General features: G+C 38.2%; 1 protein-coding gene across 5 annotated transcripts in view; it reads left to right on the top strand.

The window, feature by feature from the left end:
* Positions 1-409: 409 nt before the first annotated feature.
* The window catches only part of LOC136159145 (ankyrin repeat domain-containing protein 26-like), a 66239-nt gene continuing 45244 nt past the window's right edge, over positions 410-21404 (top strand). For all 5 annotated transcript variants that reach the window (XR_010661420.1, XM_065921002.1, XM_065921001.1 and 2 more), the window contains exons 1-12: positions 410-791; positions 2485-2599; positions 2756-2929; positions 6893-6999; positions 9133-9200; positions 12074-12107; positions 13231-13300; positions 16150-16210; positions 16296-16498; positions 19231-19360; positions 19659-19720; positions 20931-21024. Coding sequence is in view for 4 of the 5 variants with exons in the window: in XM_065921002.1 (XP_065777074.1) it covers positions 562-791; positions 2485-2599; positions 2756-2929; positions 6893-6999; positions 9133-9200; positions 12074-12107; positions 13231-13300; positions 16150-16210; positions 16296-16498; positions 19231-19360; positions 19659-19720; positions 20931-21024 (1348 nt within the window). In the remaining variant the exon portion in view is untranslated. The remainder of the gene's footprint in view (positions 792-2484; positions 2600-2755; positions 2930-6892; positions 7000-9132; positions 9201-12073; positions 12108-13230; positions 13301-16149; positions 16211-16295; positions 16499-19230; positions 19361-19658; positions 19721-20930; positions 21025-21404) is intronic.

The raw sequence follows: 21404 nt of genomic DNA, 5'->3' as shown, positions 1-21404 counted from the left end.
TTACACTCGCTAAATTTCGCTGTTACAAGAGGGATGTGGACAGGAATAAGCTGAGGGATAAGTAGATTTAGAGGTTTTTTTTTTTTTTTTTGGAAAGTCCTAAAAAACTCTGGGGGACAGGCTTTCAGCATCGTGAAGCTCCTCGTCGCTCCAGCCCCAATCACTTGCAAAGACGGCTTTCTCACCTGCTCTGTCTTTTGTTAAACATCCGGAAACGCTTAGCCAACAAGCGCAGTTGGTTGAAATGTGCGTAAGCACCGCCCACAGTCAATCTCAGACTTGGGCTGCGGGGCCTAGCACATGCGCACTGAGCAGTGTGGCCGGACAGGTCTCTGTGCCTACAGGCAGAAACGCCGCTTCCGAGACGCGCAGGCGCACTGTGTTTAGCGGGGTCGCTTAGCTACGACTCTTCTGGGCTGAAAGATTGGAAACCGCGGAGCTTCCCAACTGGGATATTGTCGGGGGACTGCTTAGGCTTATCTGTGGCACTTCTGTTGGGTTTAGGGGACAGTGAAGAGCCGAGGGGGAGGTGAGGTGTGTTTGAAGCCCGTGGGCTCTGTGATGAAGAAGATTTTTGGCTTCGGGAGTAAGAAGGGCGAGTCGCCCTTAGGCTCCTCCATCAGCCGGGGGAGAGACGGCGGTCAGAGAATCAGCTTCCAGTCCGGGTATCGCATCCGAGACAAGGACCTCGGGAAGATCCACAAAGCTGCCATTGTAGGGAACGTAGCCAAAGTGCAGCAGATTCTGTTGCTGGGGAAGAATGGCCTGAACGACAGGGACAAGATGAACAGGTAAGCGAGGTGGAAGGGCCTGGCAGAGGTCCCTCCGGTGAGTTTCCTCTCCAAGGCTCGCGGACACCTTCCTGGGATCCAGCGCCCTGCAGACTTTATAGGCAGCAAAAAGCCTTAGCTCATTTCGGGCCCACTTACAATTTCCCTTATAGAGCTGATAAGTTTTACTGATAAGTTTGGAAGTCATTTAACTGAATGTCGGGTAATCAGAGTAATGAAATGAAACATAAATAGTATCTTTTCCCCCTTCATCTTCCTTTTTATTTGTTATAATGCTAAACCATGATGTACTCATGAGTAAGAGCTCTTGTGTTCTATAGCTTTCAAGAAATCTGTAATCTCTTGGCGGTCACATTTTTTCTCATGTGGTTTATGAAAACACTTCTTCATGGATCGCCTCTTGTGGATCATGGCAGTGGACAGATTTTAGATGCTGTTAGCATCTTATTTTTAATGTACACATTTTTATACTGTAAGGTTATATATTATAGAAAACTGCATAGTGAGCAAAATAATTCCCATGCTAGATCAACTTCTGGATTAAAAATTCTTCAGATACAATTCAATATCCGTTTTATATCAGTGTACCCTAGGTGTATATTTTCTTTGCTGAAGGACCTTAGAAGCTTTGAAGTAGGAAGCTGGCTGTGTCCCTGAATAGGAAGACATTTTATTAGGGTGTATGGTCTTTCAATATTTAAACCAAATCAACATAATGTGGTTTTAAAGATTTTGGGTTACATATGCTATCTTTAATTGTTGTGATGAAATTAAAAGTTTTGTATAGTAGAGGAAGATGTGCCCTTCTAGATATCAGAATGTGCTGTAAGTGCCCACGAAGTGTTTATTTACTAACAATTGAAAAGATAGAGAAATGCATGGAACAGAATGCCCAAACACTCACATGTATGTAAGAATTTAGAATTTGATGCTGATGACATATTCTATTAGAAAAGATAAACTGTGTGTATATGGTGGAGAAATAACCTGGTAACTATTTAGAGAAAAGTAGCTAGATTTTTATCTCACAAAAAGCTTCAGATGGAGTATGGATCAAAAATTTTAAATACGCATAGTGAGAAAAATACCAGAAGAAAACACAAATTCCTGTTTATACATTTTTTGTGTCTGTGCTGACAGAGACCTTCTTTTTCTTTCTATTACTACTGGTTCTTAACCTTAATTTTTTTTTTTTTTTAATTTGAGAATAATTGCTTTACAATGTTGTGTTGCTTTCTGCTAAACAACATCGTAAATCAGTTGTTATTACCTAGCAATTACTGAGCTGTTATCTGTGTGAGGAAGGGTTCTAAATCCTTTGCATGGGTCTCATTTAAGCATCATGGTGGTGTTCTGTGAGATAACTGCTACTCTCTCTCCATTATGTTAATGAGGAAATTGAGGTACAGAGAGAGTGAGCGACAGCTGAAAGTGACAGAGTGAAAGTCAGATTCAAACCCAAGTTGAGCTGAATCTGGAGGCCATGCTTATTGTATTCAAGTAGATTCTTCTTTCATTACTGTGGTAAGAAGAGCTAAAACTAATATATACTGTTCTTCTCCAGAAGGAAACAAAATATTTGTTTTAGAGGGATAGGAATAGCATGCTGTTGACTGTTTTCAATCACAGGAACAATTGTGTACTTTGAAACAGTAACACTACAGTTTCCTGAAAACTCCTCTTGCTTTTGTAGGACTGCCCTCCACTTGGCCTGTGCCAATGGCCATTCAGCGGTGGTAACTCTCCTCCTGGAGCGAAAATGCCTGCTTAACCTCTGTGACAATGAGCACAGGACCGCGCTGATGAAGGTATGGGGCAGCGAACCGTGTCCACATGAGATGGATGGATTTAATTACTGAGGCTAAAAGTGAATTTATCTCGTTTAGATCAAACTGGTGAAGCTTGTGGACTGTGTACTTTGAATTCCTAGAATTGACACTGTGTTTCTTGGCACACACTGACAGGCCGTGGAATGCCAAGAGGAGGAGTGCGCGACTCTCCTGCTGGAGAACGGTGCCGACCCGAATGTCATGGATGTCCGTGGGAACACCGCGCTCCACTATGCCGTCTCTTGCCGGAATATATCACTCGCAGCAAAGCTGCTTTCCTACGACGCCGATATAGAAGCCAGGAACAAGGTATAACTCAACTAACTTTAATTACAAAATATTTGTGAAGCATTTTTTTTAATCTACAAGTGTTCTATTTATAGCTATGTAAATAGGTAAACTGAATAGTGTCCATCAGGACCTGTTACCATGGAAACAACTCCAAAGCCAATGCAGGGGGTGGGGAAAAACGTCGGAGCCCACAGAGAGGGCAAAGCTCTGTCTCCCAGCCACCCGTCTACCCCAGAAGGAAGATTTCCCATCAGAACGTGCCCGGGAGTGGGTGGTAGGCTCAGGGCGCACAAATGATGAAGGCCTGGGGGGAGTGAAGTGATGTGAGGAGTGGCTGCTTCCAGGGGCTCAGGGAATGGGTGCCCCTGGGGGTGGGCGGGAGGAGGAAGGAGACCCAGTGCCCATGAGGGGGAGCCGGGTGAGTGCACGTGGGCCTGGGAGGCAACAGGCCAGGGACCCTGAGCCCTCCAGGACCCTGGGTTCTGAGATCCGACCAAGAGGGTCAGGTCATGTTTTGACTCCCAGCAAGGGCGTTCCCTTGTGCTGGTGACCGCTTGGTTCGCCATGTACACCCCGGGGTCCCCCGCGCTCAGCCCCTGGGAGCTGCTCGGCGGGGTTGCAGCTGAGCGTGTGATGCAGCGGAGCTGGTGATGGCGAAGCTGCCCCTTCTGCTCTTTCTCCAGGAAGCAGGTGACGTCCCGCTGCTGCAGCCCCCCAGGAGCCCCCTCCGCTCTCACAGGAGGGCTCCATTTTCTGTGTTTGGGAGCTGCAGCCTTCCCCAAGTGAAAGTATTTTGAAAGAACCAAATTGTCTAAGATTTCACTTTATACATGATATTTCTAAAGAAGTTTTAGAGAGTAAAGCATTCATTCATGTGTTTATGGCAGATATTTGTGGTAACACTTCACTGGTTAAAGGTAAAACTCTCCAAATACTTTGCCCCCCACTGAAATTTTTTTTGATTGGCATAAAATAACACAGTAAAGCAAAGTTTGCCTTAGAAATAGACTTTGTCTTAAAACTCAAACATAACATAAACATTTTACAACATAATAGAAATCTCACTGCTCTTAACAAATTCCTATTTTATAAAAAAATGATTTATATAAAAATGATTTCTCTCTCATCGCCCAAGGCTTAAGAGAGTAAAGAAGAAGGGAAAAGGAGAGAGCAGGTGAAAAATGTAGGTCAAGTTGAGATTTTGGCTGTTGGGAAATGCCAAAAAGAGGTTTTTTTTTTTTTTTCTTTTTTCTTTTTATAATATTTATTTGGCTGTGCTGGGTGTTAGTTTCTCCATGTAGGATCTGGTTTCCTGATCGGGATTAAACCAGGCCCCTACACTGGCAGCCTGGAGACCCAGCCCCTGGACCAGCACAGAAGTCCCGAGAATTTTGCTTTTGCCTTTTTTTTCCTTCAGTTTATATATTTTGTTTAAGGTGCTTTTCAGTTTTCAGGGATAATAGTTGTTATTTTGAGAAAGTGAGTGAGTGGATGGTATAGTAGCCTATGTATCGATTTTAGGAAGACTCTGAGGAAATCAGACTGGCAGTGAACAGGTGGTGATTAAGTGGGAAATAAGAGAGAAGAGCAAATAATTAACTGATATCTTATCCTATTCTGGCAGAAAAAGCCCCTTAGATGAGTCTAGACTCTGCTCTCCAGTCTAGAATGTCTTGATGGAAAGTAAGTGGTTTATAAATAATGAGATAAGGTTGCCTTTTGAGTTTACTAGTCCCTATTCTACCACTGTTCACCCAGGAAAAGTTCATGCTGTTTTGATGACTTCTACCTGTTACACTTTTCTTTTTTATTCAAATCCTCAAGTAAGAGAAGGAACTGGCCATGTGGGTAAGAGATGAGACTGGAGTGGATGCTGCGCTTATTCGTGGCTAGATTGTGCTGGTGAAAACCACAATCACTTGGGAAAACTTATAAAAAATTTATAAGCCTAGGCTGTTCCTTGAAGATTTTGATGGAATAAATTGAGGAAGGCCTGGCCGTGTGTATTTAGAACTGTTTCCCTGAGATTCTGGTACAATCTGTGGTGAAGAACGATGGACTGAATAAGTGTAATTTCTAAATGCACCTATCTCAAAAATACGTAATCTCTAGAAGAGTTGGAGTTTGATCAGTGCTAGCTACTTCCATCAGCTCCCTCCTTTGCAACAGTATTAACCTGACTTTTTCTCTGCCTATGTGATTAAGAAGTTAAAAGGAATATTATTGGCAATATCTATTGGCTTGAACGATAACTCCTTTTCCTTCCACCCACTAGTTATTCAGTCGCACTCAGTCTTCAGAGATTTGCTCATGGTGAAGTCACTCCATCTGTAGAGTCTGACCCTGTCAGGATTTTGCACCTTCTGTTTTCATTCAGGTCATTAGGTCAATAGATGTTTGTTAGCAACAGGGTTTTCCTGACTGCAGTAATAGTAAGTCATGAGCCTTCTTTTGGTGTCAGCTGCAGGACAGACTCTTGCAGTGTGTGTGTTAGAGTCACTGAGACCTGGCATAAGCAAGGTAAGAGCTTTAAACATCAAAACCCATGAAGTCAGTAACAGTATGGATGGGAATTGTTTTGATGATTTTGTTTCAGCAGTCTTAGGAACTCATTATCCATTTGATTAACAATCTGGAGGAATTCTAGAGATAGATTGTAGTTTCAACAGGCAGTGGAAACATTCTTGAAGTGGAATTATGATTTTTTAAAAAATTATTTGATTGAATTATTAACCATAATAGCAATTTTTATTACATGTTGGGCCCACTTTTTGTGAACACATGATATGAAGAAGGGGCGGTTTCACATACTTGCTTTATTCCCACCTGTTTGGGAACAGCAAACGTCAAACCACAAGTGGGCCATTGCCCAGGCAAGGCTCTTGGATATGTTTAGTTTACCTCTGCAAATTGAGTCAACATTTAAAATTTAGGAGACTCATGCAGAGGTCTGCATTTCAGGCTTCTCAAAGAACGAAATCTGGTCCCCTTTGATCCCATTCTACTGTTTGGTCAGCATGCAGAGGACCCCCTTCTGTATGGAGCATGTGTTCTCTGGTTTGCTGGCCTTACCTTGCTTTTTCACTTACTCAGGTCACCAACTTTCCCTCCATAAGCATTTGAATTTCCAATTCTTGTTTTATAGTTTATTTTGATAATTATTTCAAGATTTTAGAGACACTCTAGTTCGCCTGTAATTGATTTCATAGTTTAAAAGAATTTCTTAAGAATGAGATTGAATTTTTCAAAGTAGAAATTATTAGTTGGTCTTTTAAAAAAAAACAAAAACAACTTTTTCTTTGCATGTTCATATAGAGAATAATATTTCCATTGGAATGTCTGTAAACCTTGTGAGGTTACTCATCATCATCCTTGGAACGGTTATGCATGCTACAGATAATAATAAATAATATGTATTTCTGCCTCAGCATTGTTCCTAAAATATGCAGTTGATTTAGTAGCTAATTGATTCTCTCTGGAGGACTGTTGAGAGTAGTAATAGAGCAAGTGAATACTACAATATCCCTGATAAATATTATGATAGGAGCAAAAATCCTTGGAACCAGTAAATGTTGGAAGTGAGTTTTAGAGAATGACTCTGTGGTTCATCTTTTTGAAGAGGCAGAGGAGGAGCATTTTATTTTTCATTTTTTAAAAAGACATATTTGACTACACCGGGTCTTAATTGTGGCACATGGAATCTTTAGTTGCGGCGTGTGGGATCTAGTTCCCTGACCAGGGATAGAACCTGGACCCTCTGCATTAGGAGCTGGAGTCTTAGCTACTGGACCCCCAGGGAAGGCCCAGAGGAGGACCATCTTTGAGAGGAAGAAGGCGCACAGGGGGATAAGGAGGAGGGGCTCCCTTTCATTTGCTTTCTGAATTATATGTTTAAGTTCAGAGAATCTATTGCACGATTTTAAGTTCAGCTTTGAAATAGGTTAACTGTGTACATTAGAAACTGTTTTCCCTGTTTTATAGGATGACCTCACACCATTGTCACTTGCTATAAGTGAAAGGAAACAGCAAATGGTGGAGTTTTTAGCAAAGAAAGAAGCAAATATACATGCGGGTGATAAGATGAAAAGGTACAGTTGTTTTTCTTTTTAAAAACCTTTGTGCTGTTCTAAGGTGGTAGCATCAAGATTAATAAAAGGATTAATTTGTAATCAACACATCATCAGGCAGGTAGAAAGTCAATTATTCTGACTGGGAATCATGAACAACAATATATATCTACTCAAGGATATATACATATATATATATAATCTACTAAAGGATTGATATTCCTTTAGAATATTGACTGATGTCATATGCATCTGTTTCCTTTTTTTTTTTTTCATTGATCTTGTAGTCGCTGAGGGATTTCATATTAGTTTTATTAGCTTTATAAAATATGGATTCTGCTTTTTTAGTTTATCTTATGACATAATTGAATTTCTTAATTTTTTTATAATAATTCTTTAATCTCTACTTTGTATATATTTTTCCTTAAAATTGCATACTGAACATAAAAGACTTGATTTTGTCTTTTGGATGACCCTTTGCTTTAAATTACTTTCTTAGAAGGATGCTGGTGTTATTAGTGACAACTTCTTAGTTCCCATATGAATGCTGTAGCTCAGCCACTGCTGCAGAGCCCCAGCACCCAGCTCTGGCAGCTGGGCCTCCCAGCTCCCCCCTCACTCAGAAGCCTCATGTGGAGCCACGTGTGAGCCTAGACCTAAACCTTGAGCGTCACAATGAGGCGTCCATTGAGGCTGTTATTTATCTTTTCTGTCAGCAGATATCAGTGCGGACCATTTTAGGCTGTCAGAGAGGTTCAAGTGCTCCTGCAGGGATAGAGCAGACTTCCCTTTCTCCTTTGTTTCTAGACCTGAACCTCAAGGTGGCTTTCTGTCCTGGGGGGGCACATTTTCTTAGGTCATTGGTTCCCTGTCATTCTTCCCAGAGTAGTGGGTGCCAGCTTGCCTGAGATTCCGTAATGACGATTGGCCCCTCATGAGATCTGTTTCTGGTAATAATGAAAATCTCCCAGAGGATTTATATGTGCTTCAACCTTAAATGTTTTCAGTGAAGTGAAAGTGAATGTCACTTAGTCGTGTCCGACTGTTTGCATTGCCGTGGACTATACAGTCCATGGAATTCTCCAGGCCAGAATACTGGAGTGGGCAGCCTTTCCCTTCTCCAGGGGATCTTCCCAACCCAGGGATCAAACCCAGGTCTCCTGCATTGCATTGGGATTCTTTACCAGCTGAGCCACAAGGGAAGCCCTTGTTTTCAGAGTCTGCGTCATAAGGAACCCATTCACCAGAAATCCCTAAGTCTCAAGTAAGTTAGTTGGAATTAAGTGAGGTAAGCCCTGTCCAGGACTTGCCAGTATCTATTTTAAGAGTAGGGTTATGTCTTCCAGGTGAAACGAAGATGAGTGTGGAAATTAGGCATCATTCTGAGAAAGATCTGCTGGTTCAGAGTTTGAGTAGGTAGAGAAGGAAGAGTAGTGGTCCAGGCCAGGTCTTGATTTTGATTAGTTTTCTGCTCTTGGTATAATTAGTTGCAATAATTGGGGGCAATTATGTTATCTAATGTGGTGAGTTCGTATTTTATAAGTAAATCTAGGTTCAGATTATGTAATAGCTGAGATTCCCTAATTTACAAACCACAAAGAATAGCTAATCACCATAATTAACAGGTTCCTGCAACACTTGAATGTTAAAGGTATGAAAAAACACACATTTTATTTGGAATTCCAAAGTAGTTCCAGCAATAAAGTTCTAGACCAAATTATTACATTCTTTGACTGTTTCTCCAAGCATTTTTGAGGTATATTATATCATTAAATCCTCTTAATCCCCTTGTGAAATAAGGCAGTAAGATCCCAGTTGTGTAGAGGAAGACTTCGAATCGAGGAGAAGTAACTTCAGAATGAAGAGCAGTTGGTTACAGAGCTAGGATTTCTGAGTTCAAGAGAGTTTTCATATGCCAAGTTAACTCTAGTTATTTTATTGACCTATACTGCCCTTAGTTCCTGAGTACTTTATCTTCCTTTTCGTTCTCCTTTAATTACATACTAAATAAAAGTTTGTAGAACTTAGAAACTTGAAATGAATGGGACAGCTGAAATTTTGATATTATTTGTGATATTTTCTGAAATAGTCTTAAGACTTTGGTAGTTGTTTTTCATATAAGTATTAAAATATTATCACGTTTTTAATGCATAGCACTCGCCAACTGATTTCTGAATATGAAGAAGAGAGACCTAAAACTCCTCCCGAAAATAGCAACCCAGGTACGTCATCTGACAATGATTTACTCTTGGTGATTCTACCATAGATAAAATAGGAATGAGCAACTTTTAATGATGAAAGAACAATGAAAAAACATATGTAATTTGCATGTATGTTTTATTTTTAAAATTAATTTCTTAATAGTCTAGTATTCCGAATTGTTTAAGAAGTTAATTGTAGAGTAACTTAAAATCAGAGACTGTATTATCTGAAAACAAATCCATGTATTTAATCATGGCCCCTAAAATCCTGTATTAGATCTTCTTGTAGATAGAAAAAACTTATTAAGTTAAATATGATGTATACTTTCTGTATAATCATATTATAGCATATTAGACTTGTTATAAAAGTGGAACTTTAATTTTTACAAATGGTTTGCAGTTAGTGAATGAATAGTTAGTAGTTCCTATGGACTGATCAGTCTCACTAAAACAGTTACCATTGTTACAACTGGGAACCTCAACAATACTTTCCTGGTATGATACCAAATTATAAACAATAAGAACTGCAAAGCTGAGCCAGTGTGCAGCATACCAGGAAGAGATTATTTTTGAAAGGTACCTACCAGTAGTACAGGAGACAGAAAAGCAATGTCTGGTTGAGAACCAGTTATTTTGCATATTGTTGTATCAACAAGGTCTCTATTACCAACTTCATTCCTTACAGACCCAGGAAGAGTGAGATAGATTGACTTCATTACAACCAGATGTTTTCTTCTGTGTGTTGGACAATTGTCATGACAGTATAGTTTTTTTTTTTTTTTTTTTTTTTTTTGACAGTATAGTTTTGTTAGAACAAGATGTTTTCTTGCAATTAGTTAAAAGATTATTGTATAAAATATTCACATAGCTCAAATTGGGACACTGCAGACTCTCATAAAAGCACAAAAACACATCACATTAACAAAAACACCACCATGGCCTCTCGATGTGGCATCTAGCACTTTGCACAGGCTATCTGAGGACAACTTTAACTTAGTAGACCTCTATCTAATCAAAGAGGGCTTCCCAGGTGTCTCAGTAATAAAGAATCCACCTGCCAATGCTGGAGATGCAGGGTTGATCCCTGGGTTGGAAAGATCCCCTGGAGAAGGAAATGGCAACCTACTCTCGTATACTTGCATGGGAAATTGTATGAACAGAACAGCCTTGTGGGTCCATGGGGTCACAAAGAGTTGGACATGACTCAGTGATTTAACAACAACATCCATCAAAGAACTTCTGTAGGTTGGTTTTACATGTTAGAGGAGACACAGAGCGGAGAAGGCAATGGCAACCCACTCCAGCACTCTTGCCTGGAGAATCCCATGGATGGAAGAACCTGGTAGGCTACAGTCCATGGGGTCGCTAAGAGTCGGACACGACTGAGCGACTTCACTTTGACTTTTTACTTTCATGCTATGGAAAAGGAAATGGCAACCCACTCCAGTATTCTTGCCTGGAGAATCCCAGGGACAGAGGAGCCTGTTGGGCTGCCATCTATGGGGTCACACAGAATCGGACACGACTGACGCGACTTAGCAGCAGCAGCAGGAGACACAGAAATGACATAGGGTCTTGGTCTTCAATATGCTTAGAATAGAATAGAGTTGTCCCTGGTTACTTTCTGTATTTTGCTAAACAAAATTTTCAAAGAAAACATGCTTATTTATTTGTTCATTTGTTCACCAAAGAAATCATTATCAAGTGTCTTTTATGTACGAGCATTGTTCTGATGTCACAGAGTGCAAACATTTAAAAATCACTGCCCCTGCCCTCCAGGCTCGAGCTTGCAGGACTCCTCTCCTCGTGGAGTCACTGCATGTGAGTCATCCCTCTAGCATCAGATCATGACGACACATGTGACATGTTGTCCAACAGCACCAGAGTCCATCACCCCCTCCCTCCTTCCATCTCTCCCCTTGTTCATCAGCTTCGGATCTGATGATGTATGCCTTCCAACCTGAAAAAGCATGATTTCTGTCAACATTTGCCTTATAATGGGGAGTATCGATATAATGATATCCCTCACTAGTACACAGCACTGTTGGGATCATCCTGCTCTTTGTGGTCCAGATACTCTTGAACAATGGAAGGACACAGTCTCAAGAGTTTATACTTTTAAAATATATTGTGTATATATATATATATATATATATATATATATATATATATATATATATATTTAAAACTTTAAAGAAAAGTTCAACTTATGTGTACCCTATTGCATGCTCACCACTACAAGTCTAGTCCCCATCCTCACCACCCAGTTGACCCCTCTTTACCCATTTGCCCTCCTCCACCTCCCTTTCAAGAGATTATTCTTTCTAAACCTAGCTCACTACATCATTCATACTTCTCTTGCATTTGGAAATCGGGCCAGGAAGACTTTGTTTCCTATGTTTCACCAGCTCTGAAGTTCAGTGCCTGTAGACCCAGCTTCCCTGTGACAGGGCGTTTTCATCCTGAACTGAGGAGCCAGGGCCGTTGTGTCATGTCCCAGCGAGACGCCTGTGTTCTCTGTTCACTGCTCCAGGCGTGGACGTCCAGAGATACTGTGCTGTTTAAGTGTGCTATGGGCAGTTTATAGTACTGATTCTATTAATGGTATAATATCGCTTTCTGTCAGTGTTCTAGAGTTTGGTTAGGATTATGGTCAGTGTAAACAGCAGTTCTTTCTTCTTTTTTTTTGTTTTGCATTTGGTGACTATAAAGGAGAGGGGTGATTTTTAGGCATTAATGGCCTGAGAGTATAGTACAATCACTGTTCCCTCCAGTGTGGTCTCCAGGTGTGGTTCAAAAGGAATACTTTTAAACAGAGCATCAGTCTTGAGGTTTTAATATTCTCTATTTTTCTTTTGTTGATTTAAAATGTGTCTTACTTTTTTCTTTAATAGAGGATGAGAGTTCTGAAGAAGACTCTTTAAGCAGGTAGGATTTTGGTGGGTTTTTAAAAATTGTGTGTTTAAGTAATGGAACACAGAGAAGAGAAACTAATATTTGTTGAGCGTTCCACTCTGGGTTAGATCCTGCATTGTGTGCTTAACATTTGTGACCTCATGGAGTCATCACAGCAGCTTTGTAAAGTAGCTGTGTCCTAATTTTACTTAATTAGGCAACTGTGGTTCGGGGAGTTTGATGAATTAACCCATGATTCCATGGTTAAAATCAGTTGACCTTTGATTTGACCGTTGGCCTGCTTGGCTCCCACGTCCACTCTCGTGTCCCTTATCAGAGACTGAGAAGTACTTCGTAGCATATAAGCTAAACATATAAATTAGCTCTTTGACTTCTGTACATTTTAAGTTTCAGACATTGCAAAGAACTCCTGTAATGTTCTAGAGTAAAGGGGAGGGGTGGGGCCATCTCAGTAAGTGGTTTCACTGCTGGAGGACCAAGACTGCCATTTTTGATGGATGCCATTTAGTCTCTGAACCAGGGACAGAGAATGGAGAAGGAATGGCCTATCCTTCTGCTTTGTTTTAAGTCATCAGGTTTATTCCAGTTTGGGCAGACATTGTCAGTCTATCAATTTGATTTTCAGTTCAGTTATTAGGACTTTTGGTGAAAAATTATTTTCAGACTCTGCCAAGTATATTGGCTGTCACTGTTTGTCATGGAAACTAAGAATGAATCTTAATTAGATATTTCAATAGTTGGGAGAGTTGGAAGCAGAAGTAGGTAACTAAAAACCTTTTAGAGACTTCCCTGGGAGTGCAGTGGTTGAGATGGTTAATAAGACTTCTCCTTCCAACATAGGCAGTGTGGGTTCAATCCACGTTCGGGAAGCTAAGATCCCAGATGCCTCAGGGTTATAAAGCCAAAACGTAAAATAGAAGCAACACTGGAACAAATTCAATAAAGGCTTTAAAAGTGGTCCACATCAAAAAATCTTTTTTTTAGAAAAAAATGCTTTTTAAAAACAGAGACCAAGTTTTAATTATGTCAAGAAGCTTCATTTAATACACAGATAGCCAAACTTTCACTTGTTTTTTTTTGTTTGTTTAAAGAAATGAACTCACTCATTTTTGTTGTTTATGTTTTTGCTCTAAAGGTTTTCCAACAAATCTGGTGTTGATTCATGGCCTACATCAGATGATGAAGACTTAGATTTGGAAACCAAGGTAAAATACTCTCTTCTATAATTAGTTTTTGTGCTCAGAATTTAGTTTCATATAGCATTTACTCTTAATATTCAGCAGTGGTGTCCCTCTCACTGTTTTATGTTTGTAATGGAAAGTTGGTGAGAGCAAACCATTTTATAAAAATATGACTAGTTGATTTTTTTTTCTTTTTACTTTAGTAAATACTGAAAAGTGAAAGTGAAGTTGCTCAGTCATGTCTGACTCTTTGCGACCCCATGGACTGTAGCCTACCAGGCTCCTCTGTCTGTATGATTTTCCAGGCAAGAATATTAGAGTGGGTTGCCATTTCCTTCTCCAGGAGATCTTCCCAACCCAGGGATTGATCCCAGGTCTCCCGCAGTGTAGGCAGATGCTTTACCGTCTGAGCCACCTGGGAAGTCTCAAATACTGAAGGTGTAGAGAAGAAAAAAAATGGGTTGGAAAATACATAGTGACAGGAAAATAGTATTGGGAAAAGCTTTCTCACAATGGAGGAAATACAAAATGTGGTCAAGGATAAAGAATCTTACTGTGAATTTTAAACCATACTGAGTTGACTTTTATAATACTCATAATGAAATCTTTAGTGGATACAATTACTTACTGTCATAATCATAGAATCTTCCTGGAGCCTTTCAGTTCCCACACTATATATTGTATATCATCTAGTTTTTTTCTACCCTTAGACACTATTTTGGTTTTTTAGAAGTGCTAGGAGGGTGCTTTTTTTTTTTTTCTTTCGTTCTCTGTTTCTTTCTTAGGCTCTGCATTAAAACTAAAGTAATAGTTGTAATTATGGAAATTTAGAAATTAAAACTCTGTTTCTCAAACTCCATATTATAAAGGAATTCCACTGTGTTTTCTAAAGCATTCCATTAAGAAGATGTCCCCAACTCTTCATCTCATTGAAGAACACATGTTTTGCCTAAAGTAACAGCCAGCTGTAGAAGCACAGGCTTTTAATAACTGTAAGACAAAACTTACAACTTCAGATTTTTTTGTATTGTAGTAAAAAAGAAGTCTAATGAAAGTCCTTGTATCATTTTCTAAAATTTCAGATTTCAGACATTTTGTATTATTGTTATTTAAATATTCATCTTATAGCCCCTATATCAGTATAAACTAATGGAGTTCAGGAAACAATTGTGCATCTCCTGGAGCAAGTAATATATGTCTCAAATGTAAGAACCATTTTAATCGTTTTTGAATGTGAATAAATGAAGAGACAAATGGAATCCTATATAATGTTACAGCTAATATAATATACATAATATAGCAGTTAAATCTGTTTGAATTCTAAAAGTATGACTTAAATTTAGATTCTTTTTTTAATATTTAGGACTTAGAAGTTCAGTTGAGTTCTGTTGAGGAAGGAAGTCCTGCACTACAAGGAAATAAATAAGAAACACGTGATAAAAATGTTACCATATACTTTTCAGTGTTGTCCAACTGGGAGCTGAGAATTTTAGATTAATATTTCTTGACCTTCTTTTTAGCTCCATCTTGTATTCCATTCAATTTCTTTTTCAAACAGTATATTCTCCTTAGAATTCTGACTACCAGTCCTTGTTCCCAGTGATGTGTTAGGAATATTTCTTTATCAATACTTCTCTCTCTCAAGTAATACTTGACAACATTCAGGGAGTGATAGATGACCATGTGTGGCTAATTGAATGACTTTTTTTTTTATAGTGGCAAAATTAAACTCTTTATTACAGTATTATTTATAAACAGTTTTAAAGTAATATAAATTGCTATTATTAGGGATATACAATGAACAAAAGCCTCTGTTTTAAATATATGTTTTATATACAATTTATGTTGATATTTTCATAAAACTTGAAGAGTGTAGATATATAATTTATGTATTAATAAAAGCATATTAAGCAAAGCTTTGTTCATAGTATATCCTTAACAATATTGATGTATTACTGATTTATTGTGTATAAATTCTAAATATATGTTTTTCCACATACCTCATTATACTTATGTTTTTCTTTTTTTTTTTCGTTAAGTTTGTACTTCACAAGGCATATCTCACTTTTTCCTTTCTTTTTCTTCCCCTACCTTTTGTCGTTTTTAATATTTACTGTTAACCTAATTTTTCCTTGCAGAATCCATTTCTTCAGTGTCTGTTCTTTCAGTCCATCTCTCTCTGCCTCTATTGTGAACATGTTTGCTTATGGCTTTCTGTTTATAAACACTCTATAAAGTGTGTTTTTATAAACACTTTATAAACACTCTATAGAGTGTTTCTGGCTTTCATTCATGATCATTGCCCTATAGGTCTACTCTTATTTTTTTCCCTCTTTCTTAGAATGAGCTGAATTTAAAAAATCATTTGTCTTTAGCTCTTTGACAAACAGAATAGAAATAACTTTTCCTGTTTGCAGTTCTAACCCATCTAAATAAGGTTCTGCTAAAAACCAAACTTTCATATTTCCCTTCCCAAGTGATAATTCATGTATATAGAAATCATGCAAGCAAATTTCAAAATATAGTAACTAATTTAAATGGCTTAGTCTTTCAGACATAGTACTCTAAAGTATTGGGGATAAATTTTTATTCTAGAACATTTTGGTGGAGAAAATAATCTAGTGGGTGTCATAGTATTTGTATAGCAGTCTATTAGGGGTAAGGAGAGGAACACCTGGGGCTTCCTATGCCATCTATCATAATCCTTAACCCATGAGAAGGTTAGTCAGTCGCAGAACTGGGATGTGAATCCACATCTGAATGACTCCAGAGCCTGTGCTCTTTGTGTTAGATCATAGAGTAATGGGGGATGTTATAATTATTTTATTAAATTTGATTCTCGTTATTCTTAAAGCTCTTATTTTCTTCTCCAGAATGTCTTGAAACCAAACTTAACAAAGCTAATGAATGCTTCTCAGCAATCCAAGAGAAACAGTAAGTTATCTAAGACTGTCCTCCTGGTTTTATTCACTGATTAGAAATTACAGATGTTCTCATATACTCTCCCTTGTTTTCACAGTAGTAGAAGCAAAATGTGGCATTGTGAGACCAAAGAGTACAACCTTCTCTGAGGACAATAATTCTGATAGTGAAATTGAAGATGTGGTTGAAACCATTCCTGAACCATCACCTGGAGTCCAAGGCTTCTGTCATCCTGCCTTCCCATCGCCTGAGCCTCTTGCACAACCTGTCAAGTCTCTAGCAGGCCTTGGTCTTACAAAGGTAAGTTGTTTTGTTTGTAACTCTTTTTTCCCTGTACTTTTCCACATGCCATTCACATGTTATGTCCCCTTAACGATGACAAAAAGGATACTACCACAGAAATGGAAGCCTTCAAAGTCACGATACAAAATGGTGTGATAATAAGAGCAATATATGGGCATGATTCAGATTTATGAATGTTTGCATACTAAGTATGCCATTATGAAAGAAAAAAATTACAAAGCAATTAGGAAGAACAGCTAGATGAATATGAAGATGGGGAGAGGGATGAAGCGGAAGAATTCATTTAAGGACAAGATGAATGTGAAATGGAATGAGGGTCAGGATGAGACAGATTATTATACCAACACAATAGAAATAGTAGCGGTATGTCAGATGAGGAACTCTATATTATAAATATGAGAAGAATTATTTCAAATTCAACTTAAGAGGAGACAGTGAAGTCGTGAAAAAGCAATGCTCATACTGTTTTGAATGGCATATAGCTGATTTTTATGAAGAACTGAAAGAAAGTTTGTTCCTTACCTTTTTTGGTGGTTGTTTTCGAGGTTGGTGGTTGTTCTTTTTTTTTTTTTTAATTGCAGTATAATCAGTTTACAATATTGTGTTAGTTTCAGGTGTACAGTGAAGTGACCTGGTTATACTTATATATGTATATATGTCTTCCCTGGTGGCTCAGTTGGTAAAGAGTTTGCCTGCAATGCGGGAGACCTGGTTCAATCCCTGGGTTGGGAAGATCCCCTGGAGAAGGAAATGGCAACCCACTCCAGTATTCTTGCCTGCAGAATTCCATGGACAGAGGAGCCTGGTGAGCTATAGTCCATGGGGTCACAAAGAGTTGGGCACAGCTGAGTGACTAACACACACACATATATGTATATATCTATATTGAATATAGTTCCCTCTGGAAGTTCATTTCAATTTGAAGTGATTTCTCTTTTTAAAAAAATTCTCACTCTGAAAGTAATGAAATGATGTCTTCTATTTAATATAGCAAAACTTTAGCTCATAGACAATTCAAGATGAGTTCTGTTTTAGGCCTTAGCAGATTTATTATGATTTAAGAATTTTTGGCCCTTCTATTTCTTGTGGTTTCTAACTTACTGTTTGATAAATATTTAATGTACTTAACTAATTTATCTTACTGTTTGGTATAATCTTGGTGGGTGTTTTAGATCTTTTTGAAAATAAAGAGGAAGTAAGCATTTTATCTAGTCTTTTTACTAAAGTTATAATTTATAATTCTATAAATGAGATTCTTACTCTTTTCATTAAATGAGAAAATTTTCAGCTGCAACAGTCTTAAAGAAAAAATGTAGAGTTGAAGAGATTCTGATTTGTCTTTTGCTAATATCTATACATAATGGCACTTACACACAGTAAATGAATGAAATCACAATTTATGATTTTTTTTTCCTATATAGACTACTTGTTATTATAAAATCATAAGGAAAGAAAAATTGCCAACAGAGTTTAAAAATTATCTCTGGAAGATAATTTTTTACTTTTTAAAATATCTCTAGCCATATGTATACTCCATGTTATTCTTAAGAAACTTTATATTAACTTTAGTATTTATAGGTGTAAGCTAGCCTGTCAATTCTTTGTTATACATATGAAAGTAAGTCAGTAAAGTCACTCAGTTGTGTCCAACTCTTTGCGACCCCATGGGCGGTAGCCAACCAGGCTCCTCTCTCCATAGGATTTTCCAGGTAAGAGTACTGGAGTGGGTTGCCATTTCCTCCTGCAGGGGATCTTCCCGACCCAGAGATTGAATCCATGTCTCCTGCATCTCCTGCTTTGGCAGGCAGATTCTTTACTGCTGAGCCAACTGGGAAGCCCAGTTGAAATTAACCTATAAATTCTTTCATATCCAAAACTCAGAAATTGTTGTTACTTGATTTTTTAGTTTGTTTGTTCTTTCCTGATGTGAAATTTGAGTCCTGCTTGATAATCATAGATGTATTTGAAAACCTTTATATCTCCAGCTTGGATAATCATAATTTTACTACTTTTTTTAAATCTAGATCATTCCTTCAATCTTTACCTGCTATTCCAGAAGGCATAGATAGGAAATTAGAGTTGTTAGTGTGCTGTTTACAGGGAAATAAGAAGAAAACCTTGTGAATTCTTGGGGTCACAACGAGTCGGACACGACTGAGTGACTGAACTGAATTGAACCCTTTACTTGTGTAGTGGATTCCCGTCACGTGAAGAAAAAAGATGACACTTGCTTTTTGCCATTTGATCCTGGTCCTTCAGTTTTGTCTCTCTGTAGGGTTCCCAGTAACTGTGCTCTGCTTTTGCACATGACTTATTAACACCGTTTCACAGCTCGTCCTTTGCTTGGGCTGCCCTTCCCAGAATCCCCCTCACATCCCGGCTCTGTACTCTGTCTTCTGAGACATAGCCCTTTGTCACACCGTCCCTTGGGCTTCACAGGTTCGCCTGCCTCCCCTCTCCTTTGTGCCCATCCTGTGCTCTGTCCACCTCAGTTGCAGGGCTGTTGAAGGATACTTCTCTGCCCTCTTTGTTTTCACGTGTCTCTGCCTTGCCTAGAACACAGAACAGAATTGCTCTTTTCTTTACATCTCTAACTTCTCCGAGGACAGTGTCTATGATTTCTTAGACAACAGTGAATGTTTGTCATCTTACTGATTGACTGAATGACCAAATAAATGAATATGTTTTCTGAAGTTGGGTTTTTGTTTTATTTTGTCTTGTTTTTATAGGAAGGAGCTACAAAGCCAGAGAATGTAGAAAAAGAAAGTGATACAGATATTATTGAAAGGGCTCCACAAGAGCAAATAAATCTTGACCATTTGAGTTCTGTTGATGGAACACACAAAAATAATAGAAGTGGTAAGTTAGTGAATGTCTGTGGATTTTTTTTCTATGCTTAAAAGCTCAAATAGAAACCTTTAAGGTGTATAGATGCAAATATGGCATCCATTTTTTTTTAAGTGTGTTTCTTTTGCTCTCTCTCTTCAGAAGTGTCCCAAGTACTACCAACTTTTTCTTCCTGAAAATGCTTCATCCCTCTGAAATTGTTTTCCACTAGTTTTTATTGAACTATTTGTGGATAGAGATAGACTTATATATGTATTAAAATTCATAGTAGTAAATGTTCTCATTAATGTATCTGTGACTTATTTTACAGATATGATGTCAGCCTTAGGATTGGGAGAAGAGGAAGATATAGAATCACCTTGGGATTCTGAGGTACTGTCTTCTGTTATTATTTTGAAATGTAAGCACAGAGTGATGTAAAATGTAAAAGTGGGAGATGCTGTGACTTTCTCACCTTTGCATTTGCCCATCAACATTTTTAATCTGATTTTAATCTTTATTTTTAATTATTGATTTTTAATCAATAAAGTAGTTCTGTGCTAAATACTACCACATAATACACTTTAGCTAATTTTCAAGGTTTACCTTGAAATCAGTGTAGTATGGAAATCAAGGCTGAGAAGTCATAAGGAATCTGTTTGTGTTCTGAAGTTACATTTATCTGAAAACCAAAGCATTGTTCCAGGTGAGTCTAGGATCAAATGTCCCTTTCTTTCTTTCTTTCTTCCTCTCTTCCTTTCTTCCTTCAATTTTTATTGGAGTACAGTTGATTTACAATATTGTGTTAGGTTCAGGTGTGCAACAAAATGAATCAGTTATATATATATATATATATATATATATACATATATATATATATATAAAACCTCTCTTTTAGATTCTTTTCCTATATGGGCCATTACAGAATATTGAGTAGAGTTCCCTGTGCTATACAGTAGGTCCTTATTAGTTATCAGTTTTATGAACTGTAAGTGTAGGGTGTTTGTATCATCCCCAGTCTCCCAGGCAAATGTATGTTTCTCTGGTACATGTTCATGTGTAAAGCTGCTAGAGAGGGCCAGAGAGAAACGGGCTGAATTGTGGTTTTTTGTACCACATCAACATTGAAAAGATAGTGCTTGAAACTTGAAAGTATTATTACATTTGGATTGTCAAGTTAATCTGCAAGGAACATTTCAAGAGAAGCCAAAGCATAGGGAATAGTAAGAAATATGTGGTATTATAATAACAACAGTTAGCTTTGGTTTGTGATGTTTTAGTAAGTACAAACCATTTTGGATAGTGTCGCACACGCAGAGTACCTTTATGGCAGCCGTGCTTGAAGTAACATAAAGTAACAATGCTCTGTTTTAAGGTGGCAGCTATGGAAGGAGATAAGGGCCTGATCTCTAGATGTAGCCACTGCCTGGTGGGTGATACAGCACCATGTTTGAAGTCAGTATCCTGAATCTGTCACTTAGCAGCTTTGAGATCTTGGCAAACCTAGCTTAACCGGGTTAAACGTAGGCAGTTTTTAAAAGTAGGATATTTTCTTCAAAAGGAATTAGGAAATCTTCATGCAACTCAATATTAATTTTAACAGAGTATCTCTGAGAGTCTTCCACGGAAATATGTGGATCTTTTATCTGGAGCTGCTGGTCAAAGAGGAAAAAATATGTTAAATGGACAAGTAGAAGGTAAGAACTATATTTTATAGAAAAGTCATTTGAAAGAATATTGATTTAAAATGGAAATGCTGATATATTCTAATGGCCAAAGAAAATCACCTGTCATGTGTAGTGAGGTAAAAGACAAAAAAAGGAGGGCAATAGTGTATCTTATCAGATGTCAGCCACAGATTAAATTGAGAATGCAGTTTCAGGAGCTAAATTATTTAGCTCCTGAACTTCCTTGGCAGTCCAATGGTTAGGACTCTGTGCGGTTAAGAATCTCCAATGCAGGGAGTGCTGGTTTGATCTCTACTCAGGGAACTAAGATTCCATTTGACACATGGGTGCAAAAAAAAAAAAATTAATTCTGTTTCAAGATACCCTATGACCTAAGGAAGATTGAGAAA

Source organism: Muntiacus reevesi, chromosome 2 (assembly GCF_963930625.1).
Source record: "Muntiacus reevesi chromosome 2, mMunRee1.1, whole genome shotgun sequence".
Taxonomy (NCBI): Eukaryota; Metazoa; Chordata; class Mammalia; order Artiodactyla; family Cervidae; genus Muntiacus; species Muntiacus reevesi.
The sequence above is the reverse complement of the archived record's forward strand: the minus strand, read 5'-3'. Positions and strand labels throughout refer to the sequence as shown.